General features: G+C 49.9%; 1 protein-coding gene across 12 annotated transcripts in view; it reads left to right on the top strand.

The window, feature by feature from the left end:
• The window catches only part of LOC139417938 (phosphatidylinositol-3,5-bisphosphate 3-phosphatase MTMR4-like), a 109,529-nt gene that overhangs the window by 72,572 nt on the left and 24,686 nt on the right, over positions 1–12,271 (top strand). For all 12 annotated transcript variants that reach the window (XR_011635256.1, XM_071166934.1, XM_071166943.1 and 9 more), the window contains 5 exons: positions 1,660–1,826; positions 2,460–2,556; positions 5,106–5,219; positions 5,797–5,999; positions 11,471–11,599. Coding sequence is in view for 11 of the 12 variants with exons in the window: in XM_071166934.1 (XP_071023035.1) it covers positions 1,660–1,826; positions 2,460–2,556; positions 5,106–5,219; positions 5,797–5,999; positions 11,471–11,599 (710 nt within the window). In the remaining variant the exon portion in view is untranslated. The remainder of the gene's footprint in view (positions 1–1,659; positions 1,827–2,459; positions 2,557–5,105; positions 5,220–5,796; positions 6,000–11,470; positions 11,600–12,271) is intronic.

Raw genomic sequence — 12,271 nt, 5'->3', positions numbered from 1 at the left:
TAGCTCCAACAGGGTCAGTGTTGCTGGTGTTTCTAGCTCCAACAGGGTCAGTAATGCTGGTGTTTCTAGCTCCAACAGGGTCAGTGTTGCTGGTGTTTCTAGCTCCAACAGGGTCAGTGTTGCTGGTGTTTCTAGCTCCAACAGGGCAGTAATGCTGGTGTTTCTAGCTCCAACAGGGTCAGTGTTGCTGGTGTTTCTAGCTCCAACAGGGTCAGTGTTGCTGGTGTTTCTAGCTCCAACAGGGTCAGTGTTGCTGGTGTTTCTAGCTCCAACAGGGTCAGTGTTGCTGGTGTTTCTAGCTCCAACAGGGCAGTAATGCTGGTGTTTCTAGCTCCAACAGGGTCAGTGTTGCTGGTGTTTCTAGCTCCAACAGGGTCAGTGTTGCTGGTGTTTCTAGCTCCAACAGGGTCAGTGTTGCTGGTGTTTCTAGCTCCAACAGGGTCAGTGTTGCGCGTGTAGCAGAGGAGATGTGTTGATAGAATTGAGGTAGCTTCCCTTTATTAAAGTCCCTAGCTACAATAAACGCCGCGGTTTCCAGTTTACACACAGTCCATTGTAGTTACTTGAGGGACGGGGGAGGGGAGGGGGGGGGGGGGAGATATACTCGGCAGTGATGATGACTGAAGAAAATTCTCTCGGGAGGTAATGCGGTCGCCATTTTGACGGCGAGGTATTTCAGATCGGAAGAACAAAAGGAAAAAGGACTTCCAGTACGTTGTCACAATTACACCATGAGTTATTAATAATTACACAAACCCCTTCTGGCTTTCTTTTTCCCGGAGACTTCTGTCTTCCTGTCCACGCGATGGTCGATGATGTGGTGACACTGTGATGATGTGGTGACACTGTGATAATGTGGTGAAACCGTGATGATGTGGGGATAATGTGGTGAAACCGTGATGATGTGCTGAGACTGTGATGATGTGGTGAGACTGCGATGATGTGGTGAGACTGCGATGATGTGGTGAGACTGCGATGATGTGGTGAGACTGCGATGATGTGGTGAGACTGCGATGATGTGGTGATGATGTGGTAAAACCGTGATGATGTGGTGAAACTGTGATGATGTGGTGAGACTGATGATGTGGTGAGACTGATGATGATGTGGTGAGACTGATGATGATGTGGTGAGACTGTGATGATGTGGTGAGACTGTGGTGATAATGTGATGATGTGGTGATAATGTGGTGAAACCGTGATGATGTGGTGAGACTGTGGTGATGTGGTGAAGATGTGGTAAAACCGTGATGATGTGGTGAAACTGTGATGATGTGGTGAGACTGATGATGATGTGGTGAGACTGATGATGATGTGGTGAGACTGATGATGATGTGGTGAGACTGATGATGATGTGGTGAGACTGATGATGATGTGGTGAGACTGTGATGATGTGGTGATAATGTGATGATGTGGTGATAATGTGGTGAAACCGTGATGATGTGGTGAGACTGTGATGATGTGGTGAGACTGATGATGATGTGGTGAGACTGTGATGATGTGGTGAAACCGTGATGATGTGGTGATAATGTGATGATGTGGTGACACTGTGATGATGTGGTGAAACCGTGATGATGTGGTGAAACTGTGATAATGCTTTTAAAGGTCCTGACCATCCTCTGACTTCCTGTCCTTTTTGTTGTTGTTCTGTTATCTCCTCAGATGCCACTTCTCCACGTTCAAGCAGTGTCAGGAGTGGCTGAGACGTCTGAACCGGGCCATAGCCAACCCTGGCAGGCTGGAGGATCTGTTCGCCCTGGCCTACCACGCCTGGTGTCTGGGGAGCAGCACTGATGACGAGGACCAGCACCTACACCTCTGTAGACCAGGTCAGAGTCACGCACAGACAGACAGACAGACAGACAGACAGACAGACAGACAGACAGACAGACAGACACAGAGACAGACAGACAGACACAGAGACAGACAGACAGACAGACAGACAGACAGACAGACAGACAGACAGACAATATGTTTTTGAGTTTACGGCTCAGAGAACTGAATTGTTTATAGCCTTCATCACTTCACTCCTAACAGACAAACGTGTGTGTGTGTGTGTGTGTGTGTGTGTGTGTGTGTGTGTGTGTGTGTGCCCGCGGATACACAGTAATGCACAGAGAATATACCGATTTTTGTGCTTAAGAATGAATTAACTGAGGGTTCTGGTTCCCTCGTTGTACCCATTGTGTTCATATCACATCCTCCCTTTCCCTCAGACAGGTGACCTCTTTCTCTCTCTGTGTAGGTGACCATGTCCTCTTTCTCTCTCTGTGTAGGTGACCATGTCCTCTTTCTCTCTCTGTGTAGGTGACCATGTCCTCTTTCTCTCTCTGTGTAGGTGACCATGTCCTCTTTCTCTCTCTGTGTAGGTGACCATGTCCTCTTTCTCTCTCTGTGTAGGTGACCATGTCCTCTTTCTCTCTCTGTGTAGGTGACCATGTCCTCTTTCTCTCTCTGTGTAGGTGACCATGTTCGTCAGAGGCTGCAGATGGAGGTTAAGAGGATGGGCTTTGACATGCAGAACGCCTGGAGAGTGTCTGACATCAACCTCAAATACAAGTACGAGACACACACACTGACACACACACACACACACACACACACACACACACACACACACACACACACACACACACACACACACACACACACACTGACACACACACACACACTGACACACACACACACTGACACACACACACACACACACACACACACACACACACACACACACTGACACACACACACTGACACACACACACTGACACACACACACTGACACACACTGACACACACACACACACACTGACACACACACACTGACACACACACACACTGACACACACACACACTGACACACACACAGACACACACACAGACACACACACACAGACACACACACACAGACACATGGCCCCCCCCAGTCTCAACGCGGAGCAGGACGATTTATGATCAAACTGCTGCCTCATCGTGTACGACACAGCACCACCCCCTTAATTAGCCAGCTCACAGTCTCCTAAGCAGGCACGTCTGTCTGTGCTGTCAAACGGTCCCAGACTAGCTAACGGAACAGACTGGATGGGGAGAGTGACTCAGCATTTCAAAGAGCATTTTCTGTGCCAGTCAGTGTTTAAACCTTCTTCTCTCTCTGTCATTACTTGGCTCTTGATCATCTGTGTGACAGCTCTGTTGGAGGGAGGGAGGGGGGGGGGGAGGATAGTAGGGAGGGAGGGAGGGAGGATAGTGGGGAGGGAGGGAGGACAGTAGGGAAGGGGGGAGGGAGGACAGTAGGGATGGAGGACAGAGACAGTAGGGAGGGAGGGAGTCTCTGAATGTCCTTGAGTGGCCCAGCCAGAGCCCGGACTTGAACCCCATCTAACATCTCTGGTAGAGACCTTAAAATGGCTGTGCAGCAACATTCCCCATCCAACCTGACAGAGCTGGAGAGGATTTGCTGAGCAGGCAAAATACCCAAATTCAGATGTGCCAAGCTTGTAGCGTCATACCCAAAAATACTCTAGACTTTAATCGCTAACAAGGTACTGAGTAAAGGGTCTGAAAACTTATATAAATGTCTAATTTCAGTCATTTTTTTTTATAAATTAGCAAACATTTCTAAAAACCTGCTTTCGCTTTGTCGTTATGGGTTATTGTGTGGAGATTTCAGGTGAGGGAAAAACAATTTAATCAATTTTAGAATAAGGCTGTAATGTAACAAAATGTGGGGAAAAAATCAAGGGGTCTGAATACTTTCTGAATGCCCTGTAAAGTAGAGGAGGCATGGAGATGGTGTTGTGTTGGGCTGTCAGAACAGATTATTGTCAAAAATAGATTAGAAACATATTTGCTATGATGTTGAGCGTTGAGGGAGAGCCTCCTGAATATCTCTGTTTTCTCCAAGCGATGCTTATCTCACTTTGGATATCTGAGAATGGAAAAACCCCTCTCTCTCTAATACACTCTCACCTAAAATGGCGTCAAACAGTCTTGACGCCCTATCTTGATAATGACCCTGCTTTTCTGTGTGTGTTTATATGTCTATTATTATTTATCTCGGGGCTTTTAGAGCTCGCCAGTGTTGATACCATGTACACTACCGTTCAAACGTTTGGGCTTCGCTTAGAAATGTCCTTGTTTTTTGAAAGAAAAGCAAAACAAACACAAAACGTCCATTTAAAATAACATCAAATTGATCTGAAATACAGTGTAGACATTGTTAATGTTGTAAATGACGATTGTACCTAGAAACGGCTGATTTTTAATGGAATATCTACATAGGCGTACAGAGGCCCATTAAAACAGCAACCATCACTCCTGTGTTCCAATGGCACGTTGTGTTAGCTAATCCAAGTTTATAACTTTTAAAAGGCTAATTGAACATTAGAAAACCCTTTTGTAAGTATGTTAGCACAGCTGAAAACTGTTGTTCTGATTAAAGAAGCAATAAAACTGGCCTTCTTTAGACTAGTTGAGTATCTGGAGCATCAGTATTTGTGGGTTCAATTACAGGCTCAAAATGACCAGAAACAAAGAACTTTCTTCTGAAACTCATCAGCCTATTCTTGTTCTGAGAAACTGAAGATCTTGTACAACGCTGTGTACTACTCCCTTCACAGAACAGCACAAACTGGCCCTAACCAGATTAGAAAGAGGAGTGGGAGGCCCCGGTTCACAAGAGGACAAGTACATTAGAGTGTCTAGTTTGAGAAAGAGACGCCTCACAAGTTCTCAACTGCCAGCTTCATTAAACAGTACCCGCAAAACACCAGTCTCAACGTCAACCGTGAAGAGGCGACTCCGGGATGCTGGTCTTCTAGGCAGAGTTCCTCTGTCCAGTGTCTGTGTTCTTTTCCCATCTTAATCTTTTATTTTTATTGGCCAGTCTGAGATATGGCTTTTTCTTTGCAACTCTGCCGAGAAGGCCAGCATCCCAGAGTCTCCTCTTCACTGTGTATATATCCTAACCTCTCTCCTCTCCTGGTGTCTATATCCTAACCTCTCTCCTCTCCTGGTGTCTATATCCTAACCTCTCTCCTCTCCTGGTGTCTATATCCTAACCTCTCTCCTCTCCTGGTGTCTATATCCTAACCTCTCTCCTCTCCTGCCAGGCTGTGCTCCAGCTATCCCCAGCAGCTGCTGGTCCCAGTGTGGATCACAGACAAGGAGCTGGAGAGTGTGGGTTCCTTCAGATCCTCCAATAGAATCCCTGTGGTCGTCTATAGGTAGGTACACACTACTACACCTACACACACACACCATACTCTACACACACACTACTACACACTATACACACACACCATACTACACTCACACACACACTACTACACTCACCCGCTACTACACACACACACTACTACACACACACACACACACGCTACTACACACACACACACACACACGCTACTACACACACACACACACACACACCATACCACACACACACCATACCACACACACCATACTACACACACCATACCACACACACACACACACCATACTACACACACACACACACACACACACACACACACACGCTACTACACACACACACACACACCATACCACACACACACACACACCATACTACACACACACACACCATACCACACACACACACCATACCACACACACACACCATACTACACACACACACACACACCATACCACACACACACACACACACACACACACACCATACTACACACACACCATACTACACACACACACACACACACACACACACACACACACACACCATACTACACTGAGTTGTCAACCCTCTCCTTACCGTCCTACCAGGCACCAGAGGAACGGGGCGGTGATCGCTCGCTGCAGCCAACCAGAGATCAGCTGGTGGGGCTGGAGGAACACAGAGGACGAGTACCTGGTAACATCCATCGCTAAGGCCTGTCTCATGGACCCCGGGACCAGGTTCACTTGTGAGGCCCTGGCCTGCAGCCAACCCCGAGGGGAAGGCCCAGACAGCTCTGACAGCGACTTTGGTAAGGATCTGATCTGATTTGTAGGCGTATTTATTGACCTTGGGGAAGTAACACTTCATCATCATGCATTTTACCAGCAGGCTTTAAGTTACATGCTACCAGCCTTCACTTTACGAGACAAACAGACAGACAGAGAAGACATTCTCATTAACAGCAATAACCTGGAGAGGGGAGAGGGTAGAGAGAGGAGAGGGTAGAGAGAGGAGAGGGTAGAGAGAGGAGAGGGTAGTGAGAGGAGAGGGTAGTGAGAGGAGAGGGTAGTGAGAGGAGAGGGTAGTGAGAGGAGAGGGTAGTGAGAGGGAGAGAGAGAGAGGGTAGTGAGAGGAGAGGGTAGTGAGAGGAGGGGGTAGTGAGAGGAGGGGGTAGTGAGAGGAGAGGGTAGTGAGAGGAGAGGGTAGTGAGAGGAGAGGGTAGTGAGAGGAGAGGAGAGGGTAGAGAGAGGGGAGAGGGTAGAGAGAGGAGGGGAGAGGGTAGAGAGAGGAGGGGAGAGGGTAGAGAGAGGAGAGGAGAGGGTAGAGAGAGGAGAGGAGAGGGTAGAGAGAGGAGGGGGTAGTGAGAGGAGGGGGTAGTGAGAGGAGGGGGTAGAGAGAGGAGAGGGTAGAGAGAGGAGAGGGTAGAGAGAGGAGAGGGTAGAGAGAGGAGAGGGTAGAGAGAGGAGAGGGTAGAGAGATGAGAGGGTAGTGAGATGAGAGGGTAGTGAGATGAGAGGGTAGTGAGAGGAGAGGGTAGTGAGAGGAGAGGGTAGTGAGAGGAGAGGAGAGGAGAGGGTAGAGAGAGGGGAGAGGGTAGTGAGAGGAGAGGAGGGGGTAGTGAGAGGAGGGGGTAGTGAGAGGAGGGGGTAGTGAGAGGAGAGGGTAGTGAGAGGAGAGGGTAGTGAGAGGAGAGGGTAGTGAGAGGAGAGGGTAGTGAGAGGAGAGGGTAGTGAGAGGAGAGGAGAGGGTAGAGAGAGGAGAGGAGAGAGAGAGAGGAGGGGAGAGGGTATGGTGTAGAGAGGGTAGAGATGAGAGGGTGGAGAGGGGAGGGTAGAGAGAGGAGGAGAAGAGAGGGTAGAGAGAATAGAGGGTACTGCTCTGGTTTTGTGATGTCTGGTTATTGATGGTTAGTGGAGTCCCAGGATCACACTAAGTTTATTGGAACTGTTGTAGAGGGACACTGTAGCTGTGGTAGAGGGGTGGTAGAGGGACGCTGTGGTAGAGGGACACTGTAGCTGTGGTAGAGGGACACTGTAGCTGTGGTAGAGGGACGCTGTAGCTGTGGTAGAGGGACGCTGTGGTAGAGGGACGCTGTAGCTGTGGTAGAGGGACGCTGTGGTAGAGGGACGCTGTAGCGTTCACTCAGCTTGGTTCTCAGCACTTGTTCCCAGTCTGTTTCCCCCAGTGGGAATGGGAGTCAGGACATGTGTAACTAACACACTCCAAAAAAACAGCATTGCCTGATGGTTGTTCTACAAAGTCCCAAAAAAAGCTAAACTAAGTAGAAGCGAGGCTCTAGAGGTGGTATCAGGAACAGATTACGGGGGGGGACTTCACCCGCTGCCGGTGATGCCACTGTCAAATGGGACGTCATTAAAATAACAAACAGGAAGAGTTAGCGGCGACATTTTGAAGAGGACTTTAGGAGAAGTCATTTTAAATCTGCTTGACAGAAACATGGCTCGAGCAGGACCATATTGATGTGAATATTGTGATGGATGCACTGTCATTTAGAGCAGATGGAGACAAAACAATGTCACATCAATCAATAGGTGGGGGAGTGGCGGGAGTGGAGGGGGGTGGGGGGGTGGCATGTATCTTTGTAGATAATACTTGGGCCATGCAGTGTAATGTGATTTGAAATCTGCACCAGAGACTATGAGATTCTCCTTGTGTCATTCACATCATTCTATATCTACCATGCGATTTTGGAAAATGACCGTTATTCTGGTCTATGTGTCTGGATTTAACAATAAGGAAGCTGCTGACAGGATTACAGACTGTTTTCAATGCTGCATTTTCCACAATCAACTGACCAGACAGTATTTGTGCTCGGGGATTTTAATAGGCTCTCTCTCCGCGCACCTCTCCTACTGCAACATTACGTCACTTGTCCAACTCGTGTCCTTGGATCAGTGTTATGGCAACGTAGAGGACGCATTCGAAGGCGATGTGCAGATCACCCATCTAGGAATCAGACCGTCTCCTACCGAGATGCAGGGGATACTCTGGAAAAATCCTGTAGAGAAATCTATTCCGGTATGGAAAGAGGAGAGTAGGGAGGAGCTCAAGGATTGCTTTGATGTCACAGACTGGGAGGTGTACTTTTGGCTCGCGCAGGGATCCCCCACGAGGTGACAGACAGCATTACATCATACATCCAGTTCTGTGAGGATACTGTCATTACAACAAGCCTTGGGTGTCTAAGGACTTGAAAATGTGCCTCGGAGAAAATACATTTTTCATTCCTGAGCGGAGATACTGATGCTGTAATGGAGAAAGGAAAGTAATTCAGGTAAAAAAATATGGAAAGTGGGCCTCCCAGGTGGCGCAGTGGTCTAGCGCTAGCTGTGCCACCAGAGACTCTGGGTTCGCGCCCAGGCTCTGTCGCAACCGGCCGTGACTGGGAGGTCCCGTGGGGCGACGCACAATTGGCCTAGCGTCGTCCGGGTTAGGGAGGGTTTGGCCGGTAGGGATATCCTTGTCTCATCGCGCACCAGCGACTCATGTGGCGAGCCGGGCGCAGTGTGCGCTAACCAAGGTCGCCAGGTGCACAGTGTTTCCTCCGACACATTGGTGCGGCTGGCTTCCGGGTTGGATGCGTGCTGTGTTAAGAAGCAGTGCGGCTTGGTTGGGTTGTGTTTCAGAGGACGCATGACTTTCGACCTTCGTCTCTCCCAAGCTGAGTTGTAGCGATGAGACAAGATAGTTGGATACTACGAAATTGGGGAGAAAAAGGGGGTAAAATTTCAAGGATGAAGTGGAGCAGAAGTTCTGTACAGGCAATCCAAGACAATCATGGGACGGGTCTTAATGCAATGGTGGGAAGAGAAAGGAAAGAGAACAGACTGTTCAGCCTTTGTAAATGACCTTAACTGTTTTCATGGAAGATTTGATACCGTTGATTTCAAAGACGAATGTAAACAAATATGTGAGATTATCCCCAAATCCTCTCCTGTCCAGATAACAGAGAACGAGGTGGGAACGAGGCTTGTTAATGATTAAGCCACACAAAGCACCCGGGCCCAGACGGACCACGGGGCAAAGTCCTGAAGGTCTGCGCCAACTTGCTCAAGGGTGTCTTCACACGACTGTTTCAACTCCTGCTGAGCACCTGTACAGTGCCAAAATCCTGGAAGGTGATGACCATTGTACCGGTGCCTAAGAAGTCAAGGTGCCAAATCACCAAAAGCAGATCAACTGGACCCGTTACCCTGACCTTGGTGAACATGGTGGCTAGTCATGGAGCCTGTGTAAGGACAGTCGGCCGGTACAGTCCGGTGAGGGTCGTTGAGCCTGTGTAAGGACAGTCGGCCGGTACAGTCCGGTGAGGGTCGTGGAGCCTGTGTGAGGACAGTCGGCCGGTACAGTCCGGTGAGGGTCGTGGAGCCTGTGTGAGGACAGTCGGCCGGTACAGTCCGGTGAGGGTCGTGGAGCCTGTGTGAGGACAGTCGGCCGGTACAGTCCGGTGAGGGTCGTGGAGCCTGTGTGAGGACAGTCGGCCGGTACAGTCCGGTGAGGGTCGTGGAGCCTGTGTGAGGACAGTCGGCCGGTACAGTCCGGTGAGGGTCGTGGAGCCTGTGTGAGGACAGTCGGCCGGTACGGTCCGGTGAGGGTCGTGGAGCCTGTGTGAGGACAGTCGGCCGGTACGGTCCGGTGAGGGTCGTGGAGCCTGTGTGAGGACAGTCGGCCGGTACAGTCCGGTGAGGGTCGTGGAGCCTGTGTGAGGACAGTCGGCCGGTACAGTCCGGTGAGGGTCGTGGAGCCTGTGTGAGGACAGTCGGCCGGTACAGTCCGGTGAGGGTCGTGGAGCCTGTGTGAGGACAGTCGGCCGGTACAGTCCGGTGAGGGTCGTGGAGCCTGTGTGAGGACAGTCGGCCGGTACAGTCCGGTGAGGGTCGTGGAGCCTGTGTGAGGACAGTCGGCCGGTACAGTCCGGTGAGGGTCGTGGAGCCTGTGTGAGGACAGTCGGCCGGTACAGTCCGGTGAGGGTCGTGGAGCCTGTGTGAGGACAGTCGGCCGGTACAGTCCGGTGAGGGTCGTGGAGCCTGTGTGAGGACAGTCGGTAGAATAAAATATGAGGGACAATGCAGGTAGTCGGGGTAATCGTTTCAATAACTATTCAGATGTCTGATTTTATTTAACCTTTTATTTAACTTGGCAAGTCAATTAAGAACAAAAATTCCTATTAACAATGACGGCCAAACCCGGACGATGCTGGGCCAATTGTGCACCGCACTATAGGACTTCCAATCACGTCCGGATGTGATACAGTGTGCATTCGAACCAGGGACTGTAGTGACACCTCTTGCACTGAGATGCAGTACCTTAGACCACTGCTCCACTCGGGAGCTTATGGCTTGGTGGTAGAAGCTGTTCCGGGTCCTGTTGGTAGCAGACTTGGTGCATCAGTACTGCTTGTCATGGAGAGAGAACAGTATGACACAAGTATCTTAAGGCGAAGCTAGAACCATAGGATCCTAGAGTCAGACAGACAGACAGACAGACAAGACAGACAGAGTCAGGCGATCCTATGATTCGAAGATGAACTTAGCCTTAAGATGCTATTGGGAATCCAGGCCCTAGACATTTTGTGAGAAATGTCTATCTGAGATGTTTCTGCATGATGAGGCTCTTCCCCGCCCACCAATCACCGTCCCCTAGCGATGTTTGTCGCCCGTCGTTGTGGTAGATGTTACTAAGCAGTGCTGCAGTGGTCATCATCAGGAGGAGATATTGATTTTCTACAGGGGACGAGCTGAGCCAGCACTATCGATCATCACGCCCCTGTTCCTAACCCCTTCTCTCTGTTTAACCCTCCTGTCTCTCCCTCGCTCTCTCTCCGTCTCTCCCTCGCCCTCTCTCCCTCTCGCTCTCTCCCTCGCTCTCTCTCCCTCTCTCCGTCTCTCCCTCGCTCTCTCCCTCTCTCCGTCTCCCTCGTTCTCCCTCACTCTCTCTCCGTTTCTCCCTCGCTCTCTCTCCGTTTCTCCCTCGCTCTCTCTCCGTCTCTCCCTCGCTCTTTCCGTCTCTCCCTCGCTCTTTCCGTCTCTCCCTCTCTCTCTCTCCGTCTCTCCCTCGCTCTCTCCGTCTCTCCCTCGCTCTCTCCCAACTCGCCATCTCTCCCTCGCTCTCTCCCAACTCGCCATCTCTCATTCTCTCGACCTGTCGTTTATCTGCGCCATCCATCTCTTTTTCTCGCCGTCCCTCATTCTGTGTCTACCTGTCTACCCCCTCCACACCCCACCACTAAATCTAAAACCTCCTCTCTCCCTCCCTCAGACTCCTCTCTAACAGGATGCCCAGGCCCTGATGCCAACACTGCGCCACAAAAGCTTCTTATCCTCGACGCTCGTTCCTACACCGCTGCAGTTGCCAACCGTGCCAAGGGAGGTGGCTGTGAGTGTGAAGGTCAGTACACACACGCAATACAGTGGATGGATGTTGTCTCCTAACCTGGTTGTTTTTGTCAGGCACCATACTCACATATGTCTCATATTTTGTGCCTCCTAGTAGAACAGCCAGAGAGAGGTGTTACATCACTCCCGTACTGTGGTTGTCATTCCTCTAAGAGCTCCTGTTATTGAAGCCAGTCACATCGTGTCTGGTTGACCTTCAAAACTCCGCCAGTCTGACAGACTCATGCGTTCTGAGCTGGGAGACAGCTAATGAATCAGGTTATCTAGGGGCGGGCAGGTAGCCTAACGGTTAAGAGCGATGAACCGGTAACCAAATGTCGCTGGATTGAAATCCCCATGCCGACCAGGTGAAAAACCTGTCGCTGTGCCCTTGAGCTCTTCGCCATTATTGCTTTTGTGAGTCTCTCTGGATAATAAATAAATACTTATTGTCCACCATAATTTGCAAATTAATTAATTAAAAATCCTACAATGTGATTTTCTGGATTTTTTTTCTCATTTTGTCTGTCATAGTTGAAGTGTACCTATGATGAAAATTACAGGCCTCTCATCTTTTTAAGTGGGAGAACTTGCACAATTGGTGGCTGACTAAATACTTTTTTGCCCCACTGTACATGTTGACGGTCCCTAAGCAGTAGAGACGTACATGTTGACTGTCCCTAAG

Source organism: Oncorhynchus clarkii, chromosome 10 (assembly GCF_045791955.1).
Source record: "Oncorhynchus clarkii lewisi isolate Uvic-CL-2024 chromosome 10, UVic_Ocla_1.0, whole genome shotgun sequence".
In the NCBI taxonomy this organism is placed as follows: Eukaryota; Metazoa; Chordata; class Actinopteri; order Salmoniformes; family Salmonidae; genus Oncorhynchus; species Oncorhynchus clarkii.
Note: the sequence above shows the minus strand (reverse complement) of the source record. Positions and strands in the feature narration are given on the sequence as shown.